Genomic DNA, 27,595 nt, shown 5'->3' with positions numbered 1-27,595 from the left:
ATTGTTTTATTTTTAGCCCAACATTATTTAAGTATGAGTCACGAAGCTGGAACATTATATTACGAAGAATACTCAGCAACTAAACCTGTAGCGGTTATGTTTGCCGCAATAATTTATCAATCATCGGATTCAACGGATAAAACTTTCCTAACATGCATGAACAATCGCATCGTAGATTTCGATCAAATTTTAATGCAAAAATACGAGCATCAAATTGAAAAGATCAAAATAGCTAATTGGACTTATATGGCAGCGTGCGGATTAGATGTGGGGAGAAGAGATTCATTTAGCCAAGTAAATTTAACACCCACGGGACGTAGGGATCATTTCGTCGTTTTAACCCTATTAGAGTTTGCGGCAAAAATTTTAAAAGACCCACACGACAGCTTCGTAAAATCTTTCGATTTACGAATCGGCGTCTCTCACGGAGAAGTAACCGCGGGCGTAGTTGGATCAAGAAAACCTCTTTATGATATTTGGGGTGATGCGGTGAATATGGCGTCAAGGATGGAAAGTACAGGGGTGGTTGGTCGAATTCAAGTGACGGAAAATACGGCTATGATAGCGCAAAGTTTAGGGATTGCTTGTGAATATAGAGGAAGAATTAGAGTGAAAGGTAGAGATACGGAAATTCCCACATATTTCATACAGGTCGATGATAATGGAAAACTTGTGAAATCTTGAGACAACAAACGATTTTTATCGATGAGATAAAGTTACTTTTGGAGGAAATCGACCACAAAATGTAATATACAGATTGGAGTAAAAAAAATTGAGAAACAGGGTCAAAAACTTCGTTGTTGGAGAGAATAAGAAATCAAAATACGTACATATAAGTATTTTCTGACGGATTTATTTTTTTGTAAATATAGCTTTAAGTATACACACAAACATAAGATATTTATTATAATTATTTATGTTAATTTCGCCCAGTCAAATAAATATTTTTGATTTACCTATGATGTTGTTTATAAAATTCTTCTAGTTTATCAATAATGATTTTGTTTCATTTTGATTATTATTGTAGATTCCTTGCTTTGTAAATTGAACTAATACTATTAAATATGTTGCAATCGATGATAATACCTAAAAAAAAGATTTTCTTAAATTAATCAAAAAAATAAAAAAAGGTTACTTTTTTTCAATTATATAAAATTCATATTAATTTATAATAATTAGTTGCCATTGAAGAATCAGGAAATGATTTAAGGTTTCTTTCTGTTGCTTTGAACCATGTTTTTTATATACAGGCTGTCCCGTTAAGCGTACGGAGCGGCTGTATCTCAATAACGCTAAGGCCTAGAGGTTTGGGAAAAAAATCCTTATAAGCAAAGTGGGCAAGAGAAATAGCTGGAAATTATTTTGAAGTTCGAAATTCGACCGCTAGGGGGCGTAACTGCCATAGAGAAACATAAAATTCCCGCTATCTCAGAAAGTTAGACGATGAGCTATAACTTTGACAACATCATTTAGTAGCTTGGATAATACCGCATCGCTTTTGTTTTGCAATATTTTTCATATCTGTCATAATAAGGGAAGGGGAGGCCAATGCGTTTTCAAATGTTTACATTTTAATATCTCCTGGACCATTCAACCGATTTGAATATTTTTGGTCTTGTTTGAAAGAGCATTTCATGCTCTTTTAAAAGATATTTTCAGAAAGACCGCTTGGTTTAAAACAAATAAGCTAGAGGGCGTTATCTGCAGCGGTTACATATTTTTGTGATTTTTGAAAAAAAGTTAAATGGAGCGGTACTATTTACTTGACAGATCGTTAATCACCATAAAATTTGCTAAACATTAGTGAAAACCGCATCTCGATATCTCCATCCATTCTCGAATTATAAAAGAAAATGTTAAAAATTCGTATATCTTAATCGGATCAAGTTACCTTAAGAAACAAATAAGAGAGAACAATAATTTTATTATCTAGAACCTTCTAGAACACTTTATCCAAGCTTAGAACTGCTTCAAAACTACTTTTGAGGCGTGTTGAAAAGCCAACGGATCAATGAGACATCAACAATGATAATAAAACAAAATAAACCAAAACACTTAGAATAACTTAAATTTTTGGCAAAAATAACTCACTAATGTGCTAAATGCCTTTCATAAACCTCGATGCATTTATTTAATCTAGTTTCGACGAAAAAAAAAGCGCTACTTAAGTCTCGGCCCTAGATACGTTTCTACTGGTATTTAGTGTTTTGTCATATTTTCCCTGGTTATTGGTTTTTCTTGAAAAGTCAGGTCGTTTAGTCTACCCAATAGATAAAGGGGTGAAAGCAATGTGGGTTTTGCTCGAACCAAGAATGCATATTATGCAAGTTTACATCAGCTTGTGGACAGATGCTTCATGCATCCATAGCATTTGTGATAAAAGGTTTGGATTTGCCCAAAACATATTTAAAAGTCAATGGTAATAGTTCAGTCTGTTATCATAATCGGTATCTGTTAAGGCCTGATGTAAAACAACGTGGTGGAGATATTATTCTCTTGAGAACTCTTGTGGACAATTGTTTTCGGAGTTCCCAGATTATGTGGGATCACATTGCGCATCAATATGATTTACGAATTCATAGAGATGTCTGAATGGGCTACACGTTGCCAGTTTTCCGTAATCGCTAAGTCAATCTTAAAAACACTTCTAGAGAAAAATGTCTTTCTTTGTCGTAATTGCATTGCACATTTTTGCCATGCAGTTGCATCGTATTCGAAACATTGAAAATAAATCATCATACGCTCTATCATACGCTTCTGCGTTAGTAAATGACATGTTTACAGTTACCATGGTAATGTGATTTGCTTTTCTCGATGAGGTAACTGAATCCGATTGATGGCACTCGAGTTTTTAACATTTTCTTCTATAACTCGAGAACGGGTGGCGATATCGAGATGCGGTTTTCACTAAAATTTAGCAAATTTTAAAGTGACTAAGGATCTGTGAAGTAAATAGTATCGTTCCATTTAACTTTTCTTCAAAAATCACAAAAATATGTAATCGCTGCAGATAACGTCCTCTAGCTCATTTGTTTTAAAGCAGACGGTCTTACTGAAAATATTTTTAAAAAGAGCATAAAATGCTCTTTCAAACAACACCGAAAACATTCAAATCGGTTGAATGGTCTAGGAGATATTAAAATGTAAACATATGAAAACGCATTGGCCTCCCCCTCCCTTATTATGACAGATATGAGAAATATCGCAAAACAAAAGCGATGCGGTATTATCCAAGCTATTAAATGATGGTGTCAAAGTTATAGCTCATCGTCTAAGTTTCTGAGATAGCGGCAACTTTATGTTTCTCAATGGTAGTTACGCCCCCTAGCGGTCGAATTACGAACTTCAAAATAATTTCCAGCTATTTCTCTTGGTCACTTTGCTTATAAGGATTTTTTTCCCAAACCTCTTGGCCTTACCGTTCTAGAGATACAGCCGCTCAGTACGCTTAACGGGACACCTGTACATACAGTCAATTTCGCTTAAGATGCAATATACAAAAATATATTTCCATAGAAACCAGAGCGTACCTATTTACTTTGTCCCATATAAAATGCAACATGTCAATATATATTTGAACTTACAGAAAAACCTCGATATAACGGAATCCGAATAAATCCGAATGATTCTAGTTCTTGGTCTAGCGCTGCATAACAATTAAACATTAAACCTAGAACTAATACTAGACTGTATGATGATGTACAATATTTATTGAATTTTAAAAATTAATTTGATTCTACCACATTTTATATGTTGTTCTTGGATTATTTATTTTCGATATGCTTTTTGTTTTTTTTATAAATTATATAACAAATCATTTTTTACTCCCCCCATTTTTTTTTCAATTCTCCCCCTTCCGTGAAAAACGAATTAATAAGAGGAGGAAGGTAAAACAATGGTACAACTTAAGAAAGTAATAAAAAAAATAACGATTATATGTTAAAATGTACTTTCCTATTCGAGGATAACACATGTTTATGTATTTCCGAATTATTAAATTTAATACTTTCGTTAAAGCTAAACGCGAGCTTAAGGCGATCGATATTAACAATCATTTTATCCATGCCTTTCTGAATTACGAAATATTTGGTTGATTTTGTAAGAACTTTGAAAGGTCGTTCCTATCGCGGTGATAACGATGGTTTCAAACCTTCAATGCTAATGAAAACGAAATTTGATTTGTGCAAGTTTTTATAAATAAAAGGTTTTTGAACAGAGTGAAAAGACGTATTCACTGGTTTTAATTTTGAAAAAGTGTCTCTTAAATTGGAGTTAATAGATGGATTATTAGGTATGAACAACTCTCCAGGAAGTCTTTGTAGTTGCCCGTAAAGCAGTTCTGCTGAGGAGCAACCTAGATCTTCCTTAAGCGATGTTCTTAATCGTAGTAAGATGAAGGGTAGATTATTGTTCCATCTAGTAGTGTCTCCTTTAGCGATGATAGCCGTCTTCAATGATCGATGAAATCGTTCTGACATTCCATTTGCTTGAGGATGGACAGTTTGATATCAGATTGTGATGTTGTTTGATATGCCAAACGATAAGATTTTGAAGGATTGTTGGAAAATTGCTTATTTAGTAAGTTTGACAATTCTGTGTCAGCAAGTTCAGCGTTGCTAACGGTTAGAAAATCTGGATAAGATGAATTTAGAGATCCGATGTTGGTTCTGGATAGAGTATCTACAACAACATTTGAATTTCCTCTGATGTATTTGATATCTGAAGTAAATTGTGCAATATAACTTAGATATCGGGTTTGACGAGGTGTTTTGTCTGTGGACGAAAAAATTGATGTGACAATGGGTTTGCGATCTGTATATACCGCAAATTGATTTCCATGTAAGGAATGTTTGAAAAATTTGATAGCAGAGTAGATCGCTAATAGTTCTCATCAAAGGTTGAATATTTAGTATTTTTTGGAAAAGAATGCTAATGGTTGAGATTTTCCATTGATGGTTTGTGCGTCTTTAGACGCACGGCTAAACCCGAAACTTTCTAGTTCTAGGTCTAGTGTTAGCTCTAGTTTTGCACTATCACTATCACCAATACACTAATAGAAAACCTAGAACTAGCATTATATGAGTTTAGTCGTCTTGAGAGTCGCACGGCTAAACCTGAAACTTTCTACTTCTAGGTCTAATTTTAGTTCTAGTTTTGCACTAGCCAGTGGCGGCGTTACGTACAGGCGAAGCAGGTAGCGGCCAAAATTAGGAGCGGCCGAAACCACGTTCCTCTCAGACATAAAGAACTGATATTAATCACGACTATCAGAAGTTTTTCTTACACTAACTGAATTAAATTAACATTTAGAGGAAAATCTGATGTACTCTTTTAAAGAAATAACGTCGTGTCTTTGAAATTTATTGATTGTCTAAGTTTATATGATCCAATCCTTAAAGAACGTATAACGTCTAAAAAGAGACAGGTTTATTATCTTATTAAAGACATACAAAATGAATTAGTAGGTTTATTGGCAGAAATGACTAAAAAGAAAATTATAGAAATGACAAAAAAGCCGAATTTTTTTCTGTAATCAAATGATGCTTCAGAATCAAATATAGAAAGGGTTAATTTTTTGGAATAATACAAAGCTTGTATAATTTTTTTCTGCATCCACTTATAAATGGTCTATTCTTGTCTAACATCTGACTAATTTAACATTAAAACCTGTACGTTCTACGAGATAGGAAAGTAGGATAAATTCGATCAGGCAAGTTAGATTTGTGTGCCGTCACTTTTTGGTATTGTAAAAGATACGTCTTTGCTGGGTTCTCATCGAAATAATACTAAAATAGAAGCAAGCAATATATTAGAGAAGTTAAATTATCAGGTCATATGCATTACAATAATTTGATATAAACAGCAATGTTTGCCATTCGGATTTTCGAATGCTGCACAATTTCGAGAAAAATTGCCTTCAAGTTTCATGATTTTCCATTCATTTGAGGCAGAAAAATAGCAGCAGCCATGCGTAACCATGGCAACCCATTGTTTCAGATATCAAAAATTAATCATTGTCTTAATAAAATATCTGAAGCAACTAGTTACCATGATTACGCATGGCTACTGCTATTTTTCTATCTCAAAAAATGTCTATCTCGTTTCAAGATCTAGGTCTAGTGTTAGTTCTAGTTTTAATTGTTATTCAACGTTAGATTGTGGTAGGTACATTTTTATTGGACGAAAAATGGAACTAACACTAGAGCTATAATAAGATACATTTGGGTTTAGCTATTCGTATCTTAAGACGACTAAACCTGAATGTTTCTAGTTCTAGGTCAAATGTTAGTTCTAGTGATAGTCCCAGGTGCATGACAATAAGATGTTATTTTTGGTAAAAAGGCGTTTTATGTTTAAATTGATTCAAGAATTATTTTATTATGATAAAAATTAAATATTAGGCTATATTTTAAAGCGTCCTCTAAAACTATTTATACATTTTCATCATGCCTTAGTTCTGAAACTTTTAATATCACAATAGGGCAACACCTTTTTACGATTTTTCCTGAAAAACTTCTGCAACTGAATAATATTGTAAATGTAAATGACAATAACTCTTCTTATCCATTCAACATATGGGATTGTAGCTTTAACTAAAGTAACAATTTTCTGAAAGAACATTGTAATCATCCCAGTAAACAAGAAACCTCTGTGAAACATTATTACGTGACAGATACGATTTTTACGAAACGTATCTAAAGATATGTATCAAATACATTTCAGTAGAAATATTTATGAAATATCATTAAAATATGTAGCAGAAACATTTCATTTGAAACATTTCGCTACAAATGTGTCTGAAACATGTCTGGAATATCTTCAGCATCGCCTGTGAACGTATGTACAAACATTAATTAATGTTTGTAAACAGAACTAACCTAAGGTAACATTCCTTCACGGTTTAATTGACAGTTCAAAAGAAAACTTCACGCTATGATTGGCATTACTAATTACTAAAGAAAACTTCACGCTATAATTAATGTTTGTAAACAAAACTAACCTTACGTAACATTCCTTCACGGTTTAATTGGCATTTCAAAAGAAAACTTCACGCTATAATTGGCATTACTAATTACTAAAGAAAACTTCACGCTATAATTAATGTTTGTAAACAGAACTAACCTTACCTAACATTCCTTCACGCTATAATTGACATTACAAAAGAAAACTTCACGCTATAATTGCCATTACTAATTGCCAAAGAAAACTTCATGGTATAATTAATGTTTGTAAACAAAACTAACCTTACCGAACATTCCTTCACGCTATAATTGACATTACAAAAGAAAACTTCACGCTATGATTGGCATTACTAATTACTAAAGAAAACTTCACGCTATAATTAATGTTTGTAAACAGAACTAACCTTACCTAACATTCCTTCACGGTTTAATTGGCATTTCAAAAGAAAACTTCACGCTATAATTAATGTTTGTAAACAAAACTAACCTTACTTAACATTCCTTCACGGTGTAATTGGCATTTCAAAAGAAAACTTTACGCTATAATTGGCATTACTAATTACTAAAGAAAACTTCACGCTATAATTAATGTTTGTAAACAGAACTAACCTTAAGTAACATTCCTTATTCACGATTTAATTGGCATTTCAAAAGAAAACTTCACGCTATGATTGGCATTACTAATTACTAAAGAAAACTTCACGCTATAATTAATGTTTGTAAACAGAACTAACCTTACGTAACATTCCTTTTGGGGCTCGGATTTTATGCAAAATGTATTTTGTTTATTTTCTGGAATATTTTTTTGAAAATTGGTTTCTGGGCGAATTACATAGAAATAAGGCAGATGGTACAATAATAAAATTGCATATTTTAATTATTTTACATATTTTTACAATTTTTGTTGCATAAATTGGCCTTTTACTGTATATTTTCGTATATTTTGTTATTTTACTAGATTTGTTTAAATTTAAAGTTAAAGATTTAAAAATTTAGATTCAAAGATTTAAGTTAAAAATTAGAGTTTTCAACGAACTTGCCAATGGTTTGATGACAACGAAATTGTATTTTTCATAGACTTTTACACTAGGAGTTAAAAAAAAAGGGAAACTGTTAAATTAAAACTAAATAAAACTATATTAAATTTGATGTCGTTGATTTGTCGTTAAATTTGACGTCGATTGTGATTTAAATTTTTAGTCTGTTAGACTCGTTAGAGTATCTATGGCTAACTTTTTTAATTATTCTTTTTTAAGATAACGTGTGAGAGGAAGTCCCAAATAGAACAACATGTAATAACTGCAAAACATATACAAATATGTGATAGAAATAGATTGATAACAACTATAACAAAGGCATATTTTTGCATATTTTTTGCATATTTCGAATAAATAGGTTGCATATTTCCTATAATTTGACTGCATAAAAATCCGAGCTCTAGTAATCATTCAAATACTCCTGATTTATTAAGAACTGAATTGTTCTATTTCAACACTCTCTATCTCTGAATTAATTTTAAATCAGTATTTCATTAGAGGTTTGTAAATCCAACAACAGAGTTTTACCTTTATCTAGAATAACAAAATTTGCAATATCTACTTTGTTTTTGCTTTAGATTTTAAGTTTATGTTACCTATCAGATCTATTTTAATATTTCATTAATGACTATCATTTTCATTTTAAAATGTTTAGGTTCTATCTTAACTAACATAAATAGTTTTAAAGCAAAAACACTAATCTGTACAGGGTGTCCCAATTTCGATGTCCGCATAGGCTATCTCTGAAACTAAAAGAGATAGAAAAAAAGTAGCTTACATGTCATGATCTCGTTTTTCGAGAAAATGCTAATGCCGAAAACTCCGAACAGCTATCGTCTTTTGTTTTCGCCCTATCGGCAAAAACGACAATCGCGAATATTTCACTTATTATCAAAGATGGTGTATTATAAATAAAACATTATATGGGCTACTTTTTACGAAGAATTCAGTGGCGTAGATAGAATTTTTTTCCCATCTTTTATTTTCGAGATTTTAGACGTAACTTTATTTTTTTAAATGGAAACCATAATTGGCTATGACTTAAAATAATTTGTTATTTTCTTCTGATAACAAATATATATAGTTTGTAGGGTGTATTTCTTATGGTTATTGAATAATTAACAAAAATTCATTTTGTTCTGTCTAAAACTAATGTATGTATTTAAAAGTTAATGTTGCTATGGTGATAACCATACATACTATGATGGAACATAATGTATCAAATAATTGCCAAAGTTTGTATTTAAAAATTCGATATCCACTCTGGCATTATGTGCTGGCATTATGCACCAGCATGTTAAGTGTCAAAGTATAACAAAACTGAATAAAACTTTACAATGAATTTCGAAAATTATGAAAAATGTAACATGATGGAATGCTATATGTTATCAGATAAGAATGCGACGTTAGCCGCGGAATTTTATTTCACAAGATATCCAGAAAGAAGACAACCGCACGTACGAACCTTCAGCCGGTCAGCAGAAAATTTAATAGATATTTGGTCCTTCCCCAAACCACATACAAAAACATACCAAAATGACCTGCAAGAGAAATTGCAACAAGACGTCTGACCCAAAAGACGCTGCTCCCGAATATGAAAGAAAAATAAGTATAAATCATACAAAGCGGGGCTAACTCATTATTTACGTGCCGGAGATGTCAATCGAAGATTAGAATTTTGTAGATGCTATTTAAAAAAATTAAATAATCTGCTGTTTGTTCAAAATGTAATCTGGACCGATGAAGTCTCTGAGTGTTCAAAGAAGATTGGGGTTCAATGTATGGTGTGCCCTTTTAGATAATAGAGTTTTGGCATATAGTATCTATCATAAAAACTTAAACTCAGGGAAATACCTCAATATATTAAGGCAGCACATTGAGCCTTTGGACGACAATTTGCCACTAAATATGTCTCAAATGATATATTTTCAATATGACGGAGCACCAGCACATAATGCCAGAGTTGTTAGTGAATTTTTAAATACTACTACAAACTCAAGGACAGTAGAATCTAACAGGACTACTACATCCATTGTTGTGACAGCCTACCCGCAAACTACGTCACACCATTTTCCACGTCCAGCTGTTGTTATGGTCTATGCGTTTGCTGTGAGAGGTTATATCCTAGACGTATTCATATTAGTTTTGAAGTTTTATGTTTTTAGACGTATTAATGTCTATCATATAACCTCTAAAAACATAGACAGTTATTAGGCGTGGCAAATAGTGTGACGTAGAGTGCGGGCAACCAATCCGTAGTCGACTACAAAAATACAATGGATGTAGCAGTCCTGTTAGATTCTAATGTCCTTGCTAGAAACATTGGTAATAATTGGAAACAATGCTTTCCCTCATGGTATGGTTATCACCATAACAACATTAAGTTTTAAATACATACAATAGTTTTAGAAAGAACAAACAAAATTGATACATTATATTCCATCATAGTATGTATGGTTATCACCATAGCAACATTAACTTTTAAATACATACATTAGATTTAGATGGAACAAAATGAGTTTTTGTTAATTATTCAATAACTATAAGAAATATACCCCACAAACTATATATATTTGTTATCAGAAGAAAATAACAAATTATTTTAACTCATAGCCAACTATGGTTTCCATTTAAAAAAATAAAGTTACGTCTAAAATCTCGAAAATAAAAGATGGGAAAAAAATTCTACCTACGCCACTGAATTCTTCGTAAAAAGTTGCCCATATAATGTTTTATTTATAATACACCATCTTTGATAATAAGTGAAATATTCGCGATTGTCGTTTTTGCAAAATTTTCAGTTTTTGCCGATAGGGCGAAAACAAAAGACGATAGCTGTTCGGAGTTTTCGGCATTAGCATTTTCTCGAAAAACGAGATCATGACATGTAAGCTACTTTTTTCTATCTCTTTTAGTTTCGGAGATAGCCTATGCGGACATCGAAATTGGGACACCCTGTACTATACATATAAGTTAAAATCTATTAATTGACTTTGTACATCTACAGACTGAAACCATTGAAAGGAATTACTCAACTTCATACTTTCTTTTAATATTACTGGATCAACATAAACCAACTAAAAATTCATATTAATATTCTTTGGATTAAAGTTTGATATCTTTTTGGCATTTTGCAATCTTGTATTCTGATTTTACAGCTTTTCTGAACTTAGTCATAAAGAAAACATATTTTTGAACTATTTTAATGCAAAGGAACTCCCAAATTTTGCTGTTTATCATCTAATCTTTTTATTTTCTTCCCCAATACATATAAAATTATTGTATAGTTCCCATCCATCGTCACCTATTACATTAAGAGACCCCAATTTTCGTTACTTCTGATTTATCTTGTAAAGTAGCAGTCGTAATATATAAATCAAAGTTTTGTTTGAACCTTTTCCATTTTTCGGCTATATTATAATCATTTTAAGTATTTCTCCAACCATAACTCAATTATTATCATTACTAATCACAACCTAATACCATGTATAATCTCAAAGACTTAATTAAATAAGATTTAAGGATTTTAATCGCTTTATTTACTCCTTATATTCCTACTACATAATCTTTCCGGCTGGTTTTTCTATTAACTTATCGGTAGGCAACCCAACCTACACTTAACTTGTTGAAACCTATTCAAGTTTAAAAAACACGGTTTCAGCAATATTTACGATATATTTATTTAAATATATCACATCCTTGCAAAGTTTTTTTTTAAATATTTCTTTCCTACTTATTTTCCTTTAAAGTATACAAAAGAACTTTTAGAAAAAAAATTGTTGTAATAAATACAACACTTTACAAACAATAAATTAATGAGTAATGTTAAAAATATAATACATCAAAATTGTTAATAATGAACGAAACAACATAATTTATAGAAAATTGTAAATTTTTTTTGTAAATTTTGAAATTTTGGCTCATAAAGCGATTACATCACAAAATTTGATATCATTTTAATTAATATCCGTTTAATAGCAATTTATAAAAAATTATTACACACGATAACTTCCTTATCTTTCTTATCAGCTCGTTAAAAATGTTGTATGACCTACAATTGAACACGGAATTTCAGATAACTTTCCATTATGGGCATTATAAGTATCCGCATTTATCGCTAACGAACAACGTGTTTTTTTCCTCTAATTATAATTATAAAATTCAACATAAATTCAAGTACAACTACACCTTTCTTTATTCACCTTCAACAAAATATGTAAACCGCTCATTTCTTGTATCCATAAATTCCATATGATCACTGACAGTAGTTTGACAGATAAATTTATTTTTTGACATCTCACTCGTGTTGAAATCGTATTTGATGCCAATCACGGTCGATTACGTTTTTCAGTGTTTGTTTGTTCAAATCTCGATTTCAATGCCGTTACCCGCATGAATCATGCGTCGTCGAATTGTTTCAAAACGATTAGAATCTTAACAACGCTTCAATAAGCGGTAAGATAGTGTTTATTAAAACGAAATAACGAATCGAAAAGATGTTACGAAGACGCCGAAAAGTGAAATTGCTACTGTGAAGACGGAGAGATGGCCCCTGTTTTTGCTCTATATATTATATTAACGGTGCTTTTCCCGCTGTTTCGTTGCGAGGATTTTTACACAACTTCCGAAAATCATGTGGAATCTCCGCTGTGCTGTAACCTGACCGTTACTGAACGAATTGATGTGGATTATTCTTCGAAAGTGATTGAAAATGAGTATATCGTTACTTTTGATGGATATTATAAAAGCAATGCAAGAGCATCGTATATAACTGCAGCTTTAAATAATTCCGGGATAAAAAGTTGGAAGATTTTGTCGAGAGAAAATCCGGCTAGTGATTATCCAAGTGATTTTGATGTAGTATTAATTGAAGAAACTGATAAATCGCTTGGTTTAGATGCTTTAACTGACCATCCGTCAATTAAAAGAGTTACATCGCAACGAATGGTGCTTAGAACCTTAAAATTTATAAACACACACGAATATGTAAGAAGAGGTAGAAATAGTTTATCACAAAATGGTCAATTTTGGCAAGCAACAGGTCGGCACACAAGTCGAAGATTACTTAGAGCAATTCCTAGACAAATAACTTCCGTTTTACAAGCAGATGCATTATGGAACATGGGAATTACCGGAAAAGGTATTAAAGTAGCCGTTTTTGATACAGGCCTCTCGAAAACGCACCCACATTTTCGAAAAATTAAAGAACGTACGAATTGGACTAACGAAAAAACTTTAGATGATGGTTTAGGACACGGTACATTTGTCGCAGGGCTTATAGCATCCAGTAAGGAATGTTTAGGTTTCGCCCCCGACTCAGAACTCCATATTTTCCGCGTTTTCACAAATAATCAAGTATCATATACTTCGTGGTTCTTAGACGCGTTTAATTACGCCATTTTAAAGAAGATCAATGTACTTAATTTAAGCATAGGAGGGCCGGATTTTAAAGATCATCCTTTTGTTGATAAAGTTTGGGAATTAACGGCTAATCGGGTTATTATGGTCTCTGCAATTGGAAACGATGGGCCACTTTATGGAACTTTGAATAATCCAGCTGATCAAATGGATGTTATTGGAGTTGGTGGAATTGATTTTGAGGATCATATCGCTAAGTTTTCTTCTAGGGGGATGACTACATGGGAATTACCACAAGGTTATTAAAAAAAAATTATTTATTTGTTATAAATATTATTATGATAAATATTTTTTAGGTTATGGACGTGTTAAACCTGATATAGTAACATATGGAGCTGGTGTACGTGGTCCAAACATAAAAGGAGGTTGTCGCTCACTTTCTGGTACGAGTGTGGCTTCTCCAGTTGTAGCAGGAGCGGTTACTTTATTAGCCAGTGGAGTTTTGCATCGTGGAGATGATATTAACCCCGCAAGCGTAAAGCAGGCGCTAATTGCTTCTGCTAGGCGAATTCCGGGGGTGAATATGTTTGAGCAGGGTCATGGAAAATTAAATTTAGTGAAAGCTTATCAAATTTTAAACAGTTATAAACCACAGGTATTAACACTTTAGTTATACAACGGGGTGTTTCAATAAGAATGACACATATTTTATATTTGATCAAAATTTTTTAAAAGTATTTCAGCTATGAACTAAAATTATTGCAGAAAAAATATATTCCTCAAAATGTGTTTACTTACAAGTCGTTGCCACCTGGATAAAGAACTTAACAGTAGAATAGAGGTAGCAAGTAAATCCTGTAGAGAGGCAGCTAACTGACAGAAGTGTATTATCTGACAATCTTGTCATCATATCAAATCCATTCCTGTATTTCTTCTTCCCTATGTCTTCTAAAACATTAATGTGAAGATGTTTTCATTTTTTTTATATATTATGCATAGCACAATTGACAAGTTATTGACAAATTAAACAAGATAATATTTTACAGCTTTTCCCAATGGTCAAGTCTGGTTTACATGTAATATAGATAAATATTATCATATTTTTAGAGTTTTAAGACTAGGTCACTATATCGAACAGCTTCATCCTCTGGAGGCGACGCACGACATCCTCGTTGTCGAGAAATAATCTCTTCTCATGTTTAGAGGCGAATGATTCCATGTCGCAATGGAGGTCGGTGTTTTTTATATACCAAGGTCCATCCACCATGCACCTTAGTACTTTGTTTTCTAATCTTTGAATCAGACTTGCATTTGGCTTGCAAGTACAATCCCACAGCCAAGGTTTATACCGGGTGTATCAGGTATGAGTAGAAAAAATTTGAGGGGTTATAGGTCTCCTCTTTCTGAATAAAAATTCTTATAACACAATGTCCCATTCTTTACCATTTTTAAGATATGATACTATAAAGTTAAGGGTTTGAAAGTTTAAGTACTGCTGTATAAAGAATTATATTAACCAGGCTTTGTTTATACAGGGTGTCACACAAAAAACGCCCCAACCTGTAACTCTGTTATTTACATTCCGATTTTGATGACCCAGGTATCAAATGAAATGATTTTATAAATACTATGATTCATGCTACAAATAAACATTTTCCAACGCCATCTTGAATTTCAAGCGATTACCAACTTTTGATTTTCAAATTGCTTGGTATGTTTTCCTTCACGCTATTGGATAGAGATTCCTTTTCTGAATCCATTGATGTACAATACATGAACATTAATTATAATTGTAGTATAGAAAAGCATTAAAATAGTTTCCTAACATTCTCTTAAAGTTACTTGCGTTATACTGTAGTGTGCCATGGGAAAAAAAATAAAAAAACAACTTATAAGTATCATTCACAACTGCTTCGGGCATTGAAATAACATTTAATGACTGTTATCAGTTTTGCGCGTTATTTCTTCCATGGCACTCAGTATTACAGAAGTGACTAACAAGACAATGTTCGGAAAATGTTTTAATTGTTTTTCTCTGCTAAAATTACAATTAATGTTAATGTATTGTACATCATTGGGTTCAGAAAAAAAATCTCTATACAATAACGTGTAGAAAAACATACCGAGCAATTTGAAAATCAAAAGTTGATAATCGCTTGAAATTAAAGATAGCGCTGGAAAAAGTTTATTTGTAGCATGAATCATAGTATTCATCAAACCATTTCATTTGATACCTCGTTCATGAAGATCAGAATGTAAATGACAAAGTTACAGCTTGCGGCATTCTTGTGTGATAACCTGTATATACAGGTGTGTTTTCTTTGCTAAAATTACTTTCAAAATGGATGTATTGTATATCAATGGATTCAGAAAAACAATCTCCACCCAATGACGTGAAGAAAAATATATGGAGCAATTTGAAAAACAAAAGTTAATAATCGCTTAAAATTGAAGATGGTCTTGGAAAAAATTTATTTGTAGCATACATCATAGTATTCATCAAACCATTTCATTTGTTACCTCACTCATGAAAATCGGACTGTAAATGACAGAGTTACAGCTTGGGGCGTTTTTTGTGTGACACCCTCTTAAGAAGGACAAAGAATGGGACATTGTGTTATTTGTTGTTTTAGTTTTTTATTCAGAAAGAGGAAACCTATAACCCCTCAATTTTTTTCTATTCTTACCAGATACATCCTGTATATAAGAGGTTGTCTAGGTTCCTATACTGCAATACTTTGATTTTAGTTTGTGGGCGAGGGGCAAGAGCGGGAGTGTCTCTTCACGTAAGTGGCGACGAATTGCGCGCGCAACCTCACAGTCATGTTTAGTCAAGGTTTATATATAAAAGGTTGTCTAGGTTCGTACGCAACCATACTGCGCATTACGTCACATGTGGAAAATAATACCGCCAAGCAATCCAAATTAAACAAATGCATGGAGCACCATATGGCCATGAGGTTGCGTGCGCAATCCGTGATCGCTTACGTCACGAAACACTCCTGCTCTTGCCCCTCGTCCACAAACTAAAATCAAAGTATTGCAGCATAGGAACTTAGACAACCTGTAATATATAAACCTTGATGTTTAGTGAGAGTTGAAGTGTCTTCTCTAGTATAACATAAATCAATTACTACTTTAATTTGCATCAATTATTTTATGATAAGTGAATTTACAATTAAGAATTAAATTAAATTATTTTTCGTTTTACTACTGCAATTAATTATACCGTCTGCCCGTAAAGTAACGGATATAGGCGATAAAATCATTATAAACGGTTTATGGAAAAATCCCTGAAACGGGTCTAAAGATTTAAATTTTTTGCAATTTTTTGGTGTAGATTTCAAATTTTTTCCGCCATTTTTACACGAGTTATGGCGTCATCGATATTTTTTAAATGGCAATCCCCCATTTTTATTGCGGAATATGAAAGAGGATTTTTTTCTGAATCTAGTAAAGTATTACTTTAAAGTTTAACTACTTCAGATTTGTTGACATGATGAAAATAGCAGTAGCCATGAGTAACTATGGTAACCAATTATTTTAAACAATTTCCTAAGTGTCGAAAACTGATTTAGTAAGTAGTTGACCTCTTTAATACAACATATCCTGATCGCCAACTCATTAGCTAAACTATGGTGAGCCTAGCTGTGACTAAATTTAAACAGCATGGCCATCTCTCGAAGCATTTCTCGAAGTCTGGCTTACTAAATGTTGCAAGGGAAGTTCAGTAAATCGTGGTTTTGGCTGGGCAAGAAAACCCTCATGTTACTGTAAGGAGTATTAGGTCTAATTTGGACATTAGTAAATCAACGGTTCATAAAATTTTAAAACCTGCAAAATATCATTCCCATAAAGTAAACCTGATTCACGAGTAATGAATCGTAGTTTTTGAATAACAATTTTGCAACGATGTCAAAAACATAATTTTTTCGACGAAGGGACATTTACATTGAGTGGACAAGTAAATATACAAAGTTGTCGGTATTGCGCTAGCCAAAATCCAAATTAGCCAAGAAAGTCGCACACCCAATATCAGCAAAAGATTTGAGGAAATCTTAACTGGAAAGAGATGTTTAAATTTTTTCAAAGCGATGTCATTCCTTCCATCCCGATAATGTTGACACAACTCAATTCCAACGGCAGTTATTCCAACAAGATTTCGCGCCACCACACTTCAAGAAGCTTTACTAAATCAGTTTTTGACACTCAAGGAATTGTTTAGAATAATTGGTTACCATAGTTACTCATGGCTACTGCTATTTTTATCATTATACAAATTTGAAGTAATTAAACTTTAAAGTAATTTTTCTCGAAAATTTTCTTATGTAAGCAATATTAATATTGACTGTACTAGATTCAGAAAAAAATCCTCTTTCATATTCCGCAATAAAAATGGGGGATTGCCATTTAAAAAAAATATCGATGACGCCATAACTCGTGTAAAAATGGCGGAAACAATATGAAATCTACACCAAAAAATTGCAAAAAATTTAAATTTATAGACCCATTTCAGAGATTTTTCCATAAACCGTTTATTATGATTTTATCGCCTATATCCGTTACTTTACGGACACACTGTATACCACACTAAATATATAAAAGTAATTCAATTACATTATTTTAAAAATTTTAATTATTTCCCGGTATTATTTATCGCCAATGACGTATGGTAGTATGACAGTATGATTGCGTATAAACTTACACAACCTGTTATATACCAACCTTGCCCCACACCTGGATTCCGTATGTCCATTTTAGTTTTAATACTAGCTTGTATATTAGCAACTTGTTACTTAGTAATAACGTAGATTTTCGGCCAATAAGCCAATATAGGTGTTTAATTTTGATATCAAGTTTCTCACGTTATTTTTTGACGTGAGCTTTCCATTTGAGTTAGGCATCCAGCTTCATACCAAGATATTTTGCGGTGTCGGCGTAAGGGACTGCATTGATATTTATGTATGCTGGGACATAGTTTACTTTCTTATAAGTAAAGTTTGGGCCAGCTTTTCTATTGAATTTAAGGCCAATTGTAACTTATTTGCTGCAACTACTTCATTTTCTGCAATAACCAAGGTCGCTGTGTCATCTGCGAATGTAGCTGTTAAAGTTTCTGGTATCTGAGGAAGGTCGAATGTGTACAATATTGGGCTAAGCACACTTCCTTGAGGAGCGCCGGCTTGTATTTCATGTAGTGGTGAATAAGCGTTTTCGTATTTTACTCTATAATATCGATCAGAACGATACGATTTGAATAGTTGACTATACGTTGATGGTAGTATTTGGTCTAGTTTGTTAATTTAAACCATCTAACCAGACTTTGTCGAAAGCTTGTGCAACATCCAAAAATACGGCGCAGCAGACTTTATTTTCTTCCATTGCTATTTCGATAGTATTCGTTATTCTATGCACTTGGTCTATTGTAGCATGTTTATTCCGAAACCCAAATTGATGTGTTCGTATTAGGTCTTTTTCTGCTATGACAGGTTTTAGTTTTTTTAATAGTAATTTTTTAAGTAGTTTTGATAGTAAGGGTAATAATGAGATTGGCCTATATGTTTGGTATCATTATTTTTTCAGCAACTTTCCATATACTTGGGAAGTATATCTGTTTAAAAGCAGCATTAATTATGTGTTATAGTTTTGTAATCGCCCGTTTTGGTAGATGTTTCAATGTTTCTCCATTAATTAGGTCATAACCTGCTGATTTCTTTATATTTAGTTTTTATATAATCATAACACAGTCTTTCATTCTTACACATGGTATATTACTTTACTGATCACTTTGAATTATGCTAGGAACACTATTTAACATAATTGCTGGACTGTCTGATGTAAAAGTTTCTTTTAGATGTTTAGCAAACAAATTAACTTTTTCTTGATTGCTCTTAGCCTAATTTCCAAATTATATTATTTTATTTCGAATTGGAGGTGTATGTGCTTTTGGAACTTTAAGCTTTCTCTGCGGAAGTTAACCACAGAGAATAATCAGTACTGGCATCGTCAGTAAGATCTTTTAAGTAATTTTGAATATTAGTTTGTTGAATATTAGTTATCTAATGGTTGTTGAAATAGATTCCAGTTAGTGATAAAAAGGGTTCTTTGTTATTTAGAGTAATAATTACTGGTGAGTAATCTGAGTCTAGCCCTAACTCTTCTTCTATGTTTACGAAGTTAAGCAATATATTTTTCGTAATAAAAAAATCAAGCAGGTCCGGAATTTTACTTCTATCTGTGGAATATTGGAGAGCAACTCACAATTTGGGGCCTCTATTGCATGTTTCAATTCTCTTCCTTTTGTATTTGTCAAGCAAGAACCCCAAGACATATGTTTTGCATTAAAGTCTCCTCCATGTATAAGTTTGTTTTCAAGATGCAATAGAATTCTATGATAATGTTTATTACTAAAAGTAATCTTTTCCATTTATAATTAAATTATACACATATACATTTTTTATAAAATATGTGCCTATCTTCTTGAAATAACCTATACTAATTAAAATATACTAAACAAATACTTTTTTTAGGCTAGTTTAATTCCAAGTTATATAGATCTTAGTGAATGTCCATACATGTGGCCGTATTGTACTCAACCTATGTACGCAGGAGCAATGCCCGTGGTTGTAAATGTAACCATTTTAAATGGTTTAGGTGTTTCTGGGCATATAATCGGCAAACCACAATGGTTTCCGTATACCCCACAAAACGGTCAGTATTTGGATGTGGCCTTTTCATATTCAGAGCTTTTATGGCCCTGGTCAGGTTGGCTTGCGGTAAGCTTATCAGTAAATCCTAAAGGGATTGGGTATGAAGGGGTTGCTCAAGGGCATATTAGCTTAACTGTGCAATCGCCTCCCGCTCAAGGGGAATCAGAACCTAGACAAAGTACTGTTATTTTACCAATTAGGTAAAAATTAAATTAAATCAAAAAATTTATCATTTAATAAATAATTGGTTTTAGAGCAAAAATTATTCCTACACCCCCACGTCATAAAAGATTATTATGGGACCAATATCATAATCTTAGATACCCCCCGGGTTATTTTCCAAGAGATAATTTAAAGATTAAAAACGATCCTTTAGATTGGAATGGTGATCACATTCACACTAATTTTAAAGATATGTATCAACACCTTAGAAATTCCGGTTATTACATAGAAGTTCTTGGTTCTCCTTTTAATTGTTTTGATGCTTCACAATACGGAACTTTATTAATAGTAGATCCAGAAGAAGAATATTTCCCGGAAGAAATCTCAAAAATAAAACGAGACGTCGATGCGGGTTTATCAATAATAATTTTTGCCGATTGGTACAACGTAACGGTGATGAAACGGGTTAAGTTTTACGATGAAAACACGAGACAATGGTGGATGCCGGATACCGGAGGAGCCAATGTTCCAGCTTTAAACGATTTATTGGCACTTTGGGGTGTCGAATTGGGAAATAAAGTGTTTGATGGTCCGTTTAAATTCGGCGATCACGAAATGTATTACGCCTCAGGAACAAGTATTGCTAAATTTCCCGATGACGGTGTATTAATCTCCCAAAAATTAAAAGATCAGGGACAACAAATTTTAGATCCAGATGGTGATCACGAAGAAACTTACAATGCCCCAATTTTGGGTTTAATGCAAAGTAAAGCGTCCGATAAAAGTGGGCGTTTAGTCGTGTATGGTGATTCAAATTGTATAGACGCGAGTCACATGGATAAAGCGTGTTATTGGATGTTGGACGCGATTTTAGAATATACTTCATCGGCTCATATGCCACTTATATTTAAGAATAATCGGATGATCGATACGGCCGCTAAAGTTGAGACGGATGTACCGGAACGGATGGAAGGAAATAAGTTGTATAGATACTCTAAAGTTCTCGATAATCACTTGGGCGATTCCCAAGCGAAAGCTTTACCACAATGTCCTCAATTGGTTTGGGCACAACCTGTTCCGCTTAATATTTCAGCACCGACAAATTTTTATCAATCGCAACGATTGCTTTCATTAACTGAAGAAACACCAATTCCTATTGCACCTGTTAGTCATCAATTTAGAGGTAAGTTTTGGTTATTAACAGTTATTTGTGTGCCAAGGCCGCAAAGCCAACGATAATGCTACGTGGTCGAGGTACACACAATATTTTTTTGTGCAACCGGATCTAAAATTGATTAAATAATGAGTGGATTTTATTATACAATGTTTGCTTAATACGATGTCACTGTATTAAGCCAAGGTCGCTTGCGGCTGAGGTGCTATAGTTAATACATACCATATCAACATAAGACATGTCATACAAGTATTAATAAAACTCTGGGTTAACGATGAAAATGGTTTATTTTATTTTACATTCGGTGCGACATGTTTCGGAATTATCTTATTCCTTCATCGGGCACAACGTCAATGTTGAGGAGTTAAAATTATAAGTTGCTTCGTTAAATGAATCAAGGACATATCAACAGAATAGGTTGTATGAAGTTTCAAGAAAACTCTTCTTCAAAGAATATCTCTTTCTAAAAAAGTACCGATCTACAAGTTTATGAAATTTTACACACGTGTTTTGTCGTTAAGAAATCACTTTTCTATCAAAAATTAACATAACATTATTCCATTAAAAAAAAAATTATTAAAATTAAACTCAGTCAGAGTCCATGTGTTGAGCACAAGTGGAAAAATTGAACAGCTCAATTTTTCCACTTGTGCTTTTTCCACTAAGCAACTTATAATTTTAACTCCTCAACATTGACGTCGTGCCCGATGAAGGAATAAGATAATTCCGAAACATGTCGCACCGAATTGAAAATAAAATAAACCATTTTCATCGTTAACCCAGAGTTTTATTAATATTCATATTGAACGATGAACATAGAATCCACCATCGCCAAATGTCATACAAGGTACCGCCTTGGCCGCAAGCAACCTCGGCTTGATACATTGAAATACACGATGTAACTGTATTAAGCCGAGGTTGCTTATGGTCGAGGCGCTACAGCTAATGCCATATTAACATAAGGCTGGTATTAAACAAGGTACAGCCTCGGCCTAATACACTCAAATAGACGTTGTCACTGTATTAAGAAGAGGTCGCTTGCGGCCAAGGCGCTGCAATTAATCAGTGATGGGCGCTGAGTAAATACCCGGTGGGTAGGTATTTATAAAATGGGTATTTATCTGGGAGTATGAAAATGGGTATTTAGCTAGAAAGAGATCCCGAGAGACAAGGAAGTTGGATTTCCAGCTCTAATGAAACACCATGAATGATGCGTAAAAAACAAGTTACAACCTGAATAAAAGAAGAAAAATAATAAGATCTTAAAAGAACTACTTAATTTTCAATTGGAAATTAACAATCTCATGGATCTTGGAATCTTGGATTTGATGGAAGTGCAGTATGACTAGAAAAGAATCAAACAACAAGAATTACTGAAGCACAAAAACTGAATTTAGTCTTTAATATTAGACTTATACTCAATTCAAAGTTGGTTTTCAAGCATTAAAGAAATCGTTAAACATTTTCGAAGAGTGTTACGTAAAGGAGAAGCTTTCCCGAAATATGTGTACACATTAAAGCTAATACACAAGGAATGTGTATAAATTTGTTAGACAGTTAAGACAAAGGCACAAATCGCACACAGCTCTATGCTGAGATGGAACAGGAAAAATAATATGTGATAGTGAAATGAATGACATTTGGAAAAATTATATCTAAAACCTATTAAGTATAGAAACTGATTTGGAAATAGACAGCAGTCACACCAAAGAAAGGATAGTGTCATGGAACCTATATCAATCAGTGAGGTTCAAAACGTAATCATTGCGTCAAAACATGGAAAGGCATCAGGGATTAATGACATACCATCGAAAGTATTCGTTATCACCAATATTGATGTTAGAGCTTATAACAAGATTTGTCCTAAATTTTGTTGTTATTTAGCACGCCTCCTATACGTTCAGCATCAGTTTTATTTCTCCAAGGCTATCCGAAATAAGGACTATATCGTCCGCGTAGTGCAAATTACTTAATTATTGCCATTAATATTTATACCTTTTTGGGTCAAATCCAGTTGTTTAAATGCACTCTCCAGTACTGTGATGAACAATTTGGGTTCAACATTATATCGCCTTGTCTTACCCCACGCCCAATTGGTATTCGGTCGGTACTTTCATGCAATTTTACCGTCATTGTAGCATTCTTGTAAATGAAATAAATAAGTTTGTAATACCAGAGTGGTGTTAGATAAGGTACAGCCTCGGCCGCAAGCGACCTCGGCTTGATACACTGAAATACAATAATAATAAGTTTATTGCCACCAAGATTTACAATAATAACAGAAAAATATCATTATCCTATAACATTAACACAAGATTGATTAAAGGTCATCGAGGTCATTTGCGGCCAAGGCGGTACAGTTAATACTACACTGTGTTAATTAATTATATTATCGTACCCAACGTCATCATTACAAGTATGCAACCAATATCACAGTATGGGTATTGCAAATCGAGATTTGCGTATGATACGTATTGCGCTGTGATATTGGTTGCATACTTGCAATGATGACGTTGAGTACGATAATTAATTAACACACTGTATATCAAAACAAGGCTGGTGCCAAATAAGACTGGCCTCGGCTTAATGAACTGAAAAACACGATGTCACTGTATTAAGCCGAGGCACTACAATTAATACCATATCAATACTAGATTGGTGTTAGATACGGTACAGCCTCAACCGCAAGCGACCTCGGCTTAACGAGCTGAAATAGACGATGTCACTGTATTAAGCCGAGGTCGTTTACGGCCAAGGCGGTACAGTTAATACTATATCAAAACAAGACTGGTGCCAAAAAACGTACTGCCTCGGCCGCAAGCGACCTCGGCTTAATGAACTGAAAAACAGGATGTCACTGTATTAAGCCGAGGCACTACAATTAATACTATATCAATACCAGATTGGTGTTAGATACGGTACAGCCTCGACCGCAAGCGACCTCGGCTTAATGAGCTGAAATAGACAATGTCACTGTATTAAGCCGAGGTCGTTTGCGGCCAAGACGGTACAGTTAATACTATATCAAAACAAGACTGGTGCCAAAAAACGTACTGCCTCGGCCGCAAGCGACCTCGGCTTAATGAACTGAAAAGCAGGATGTCACTGTATTAAGCCGAGGCACTACAATTAATACCATATCAATATCAGATTGGTGTTAGATACGGTACAGTCTCGACCGCAAGCGACCTCGGCTTAATGAGCTGAAATAGACGATATCATCGTATTAAAAAGAGGTTGCATGAGGTCGAGACGCTACAGTTAATATCACATCAATATAATGCTGGTGTCAAACAAGATATTGCCTCGGCCTCGGCGACCTCAGTTTAAAACGCTAAAATACACCATGAATATACCATACCCATCACCAGCTACATACATTTAATACGAACTCATTTTTCGTCCCGTTGCACAAAAAGTTTATTTAATAAAATGAAAAAATAATTAAATCATTAATAGGACAGCTCTATAAAGTAATCTAGTCTAACTGAACGTTTCAGATGCATCGGGTCAAGATGAATCCGTTGAAGTGTTCAAATGGCGTAGAAAACAACCGGAAATTCTTTTAGAGAAGACTATTGTTAAACAATACAACCTCACGCCAATTATTTTAATAAGCATAACTGGAGTGTTATTTTTGCTGCTAGTGCGGATGTGTTATAAACGTCCAAAAAATAAGAAGCGAAAATCGCGAATTAGGGCAATTTGTGGAAGTTTAATTCCGTGGTAAAACTGTATTGACATTTTTTTATGTTATTATCTTCTCTCACGGACGATGTAAATATAGAACGTAGAAATTGTTATTTAAGGTCAAAATAGTTTTATATATTTATTTTAATACATAATGTGCAATTAAAAAGAATGGTCATTTTACGTGAAAGGGAATGTCGAATTGTTGTGTTGGGCAACGATATCCTATTTGTACCTGTCGATATACATATTATATAGAACTTTTTGAATTAAACGAGTATTAAATTAACCTCTCTTTTAATAAGAATTAATTTTATTAACTTACCGCAGGTATTCGTTGTCGATTAATATTAAAAAATCCTCCCGCGGAAACTTGGACCGAAGATGAAAGTATTTGAGAAAGAATAAGTTGTATCTGCAATCAAAATTAATATTAACCCCCACTTAATTTTCATTCCACTAAATCTTACTTCAGATTTATCTTCGCCATCTAAAATCAACGGTGGAAGTTTTTGCATGAACTCAACGATGTTATTGGCTTCCTCGGTAATTTTATGCGACACATTTATAACAATAAAGTTCAAGAACGCGTTTATAATGATGCAAAACAATAAATTTTGGTCCTTTATATTCTCAGTAAAAAAATAAATGTACAAATTCAAAACAAACATCACGATAATATAGAATTGATCCACCGCGAGATACCACCCAAACATTTTCCCAAGATATTTTACAGCGTCCCCCATTAAAAAATACATTTGATTTAAGTTCAACAATATCATTTTAAAATCCGGAGGTATACAAATATTCTTATCTTTGTGTAAAGCTTTAATAGGGATGTGATTAAGCGCAGTTTTTTTGATATCGTGAAAATTATAGAATATCACAAAAGCGAAATAGTTATAAAGTAAAATAGGGGTCATCTGCCAAGCTCCGATCATCCCAACAAAAATATGTTGTTGATTAAATGTTTGTTTTCCATTATAAAACGTGATTTTAGTGAATTGCATAAATAATACAGCTAGAGAACTCGCTAAAGTAATCCCAGAAAGAATTGGCAATATAGTCCACACCAACAATCTTCTCGATGCTTCCCAAGCAGTTCCTTTAAACGCTTTACTTTTCTTGTAATCAAACAATTCGAGGATTTGAATTAACTTCACCAATTTTCTTGATTTCGTCGTACAAAAATAATAAGACAATATTGATCGTAGGACCACTAATAAAACAACCATATATCTCCAAACGTAATTATTCCTAAAGTTAATAGCTTCTTGAATCAAATAAAGCGGATCTCTAAAATTTACCATCCCAATAATAGTAACGATAAATATAATAAGGCTGTATATAAACTGGTAACTAAACACCGAAAATCTCAGCAGTGTACTATCACAATGAAGAATGTTTTTTAATGGCATAATTCCTATTAACATATACATCACAGCAACCGGTCTAAAATGCCAAAAAAACGTTTTTGGTTTGGCAAAAGCTCGATTTGAATGTGTGTTTTCAAAATTTGCGGACATGATGATTTTATTCACTAAATCACTAAACACAGAAAACAAAATGAACTTATTTGAAAATGATGTCGGGTTTTTATTCAGTCATAAATTGGAGAGGACCATATGTTGTCGATATGTAAAGATAGTATGAAATTATGCATTAATTCATTCTTGGTAATTTGTTATAATGAGTTATTTAGAAAGCTTTTTCGAGTGTTTTGATAAATGTGTCAAGATTTAAGTGATAAAACGAATTTGGTCTAAATAAATGGTTTCATATTTATTTTATTATAATTTAATTGTTAGGTTAAATATATTTAGTATAGATTTGATGTAAAATAATGGAATAGAATAAGAAACATGTAATGGACGAGGTTTGGGAGTAAAGCCGTCTGTCCACTACCAAGTTTTCTTGCGGAAGTTGCTTCCAGAAGTTTTTGTCGTGTAAACACGTATGTTTTTGTCGTGTTTACAGGACAAAAACTTCTGGAACTCAGTTCTGGAAGCAACTTCCGCAAGAAAACTTGGTAGTGGACACACGGCTTTAGAGGATATTGATGATGATGGTTCAAGTGAGGGTTATAAGGAAGTTTATTGAGTTGATTATGCGGGAGGTAGTACTGAGGAGGAGAATGGGAAGTAGATAATAATAATAATAAAGGCCTTTATAAATAAAAATGATAAATTTGATGGGAATAAAGGTGCAGAGAGAATATATGGATCGCGTTATGCATCACTTGACTAAGCGACTAATGAACAATGTTGAGAAAAACGAGATTTTCGTTTTCATCTCTCTAAAAGTATAAGACTTTTCAGAATAGACAGGCTCAAACTATTGAAAATTGTTTGGTGCCTGTCGCCTGTCTATTTTTATCACAGTACACTGATGACAGCTGTCACAAGCACAGAAGCCGCTTGGTACGTTTTACGATTATACAGGATGTTTCTGTAAGTCGTGGCATAAATATAACCGCAAACACATAGATTGGTAGATTAATGT

General features: G+C 33.2%; 3 protein-coding genes across 7 annotated transcripts in view; 2 read left to right on the top strand and 1 right to left on the bottom strand.

Annotated features, from left to right (window-relative positions):
* LOC111416918 (Adenylyl cyclase X D) overlaps positions 1–955 on the top strand; it is a 36,863-nt gene extending 35,908 nt beyond the window's left edge. For all 4 annotated transcript variants that reach the window (XM_071194038.1, XM_071194035.1, XM_071194043.1 and 1 more), the window contains one exon: positions 17–955. In XM_071194038.1, the coding sequence (XP_071050139.1) occupies positions 17–684 (668 nt within the window). In that variant the 3' untranslated portion in view covers positions 685–955. The remainder of the gene's footprint in view (positions 1–16) is intronic.
* LOC111416920 (gustatory and odorant receptor 63a-like) lies at positions 832–26,893 on the bottom strand. Its single transcript, XM_023049044.2, has 3 exons — positions 25,564–26,893; positions 25,419–25,508; positions 832–1,086 (listed from the first exon to the last, which is right to left on the bottom strand). The coding sequence occupies exons 1-3, from the start codon at positions 26,617–26,619 to the stop codon at positions 982–984; spliced, it is 1,251 nt and encodes a 416-aa protein (XP_022904812.2). The 5' UTR covers positions 26,620–26,893; the 3' UTR covers positions 832–981.
* On the top strand, positions 12,193–25,382 carry S1 (membrane-bound transcription factor site-1 protease). Of its 2 annotated transcripts, none has more exons than XM_023049042.2 (5): positions 12,193–13,655; positions 13,714–14,012; positions 19,888–20,267; positions 20,322–21,412; positions 24,904–25,382. In XM_023049042.2, the coding sequence occupies exons 1-5, from the start codon at positions 12,545–12,547 to the stop codon at positions 25,131–25,133; spliced, it is 3,111 nt and encodes a 1,036-aa protein (XP_022904810.1). In that variant the 5' UTR covers positions 12,193–12,544; the 3' UTR covers positions 25,134–25,382. The 2 variants fall into 2 exon arrangements, with proteins under 2 accessions (XP_022904810.1, XP_022904811.1); XM_023049043.2 differs by having other exon boundaries at positions 24,886–24,997.
* Positions 26,894–27,595: the final 702 nt, after the last annotated feature.

Source organism: Onthophagus taurus, chromosome 1 (genome assembly GCF_036711975.1).
Source record: "Onthophagus taurus isolate NC chromosome 1, IU_Otau_3.0, whole genome shotgun sequence".
Taxonomy (NCBI): Eukaryota; Metazoa; Arthropoda; class Insecta; order Coleoptera; family Scarabaeidae; genus Onthophagus; species Onthophagus taurus.
The sequence above is the reverse complement of the archived record's forward strand: the minus strand, read 5'-3'. Positions and strand labels throughout refer to the sequence as shown.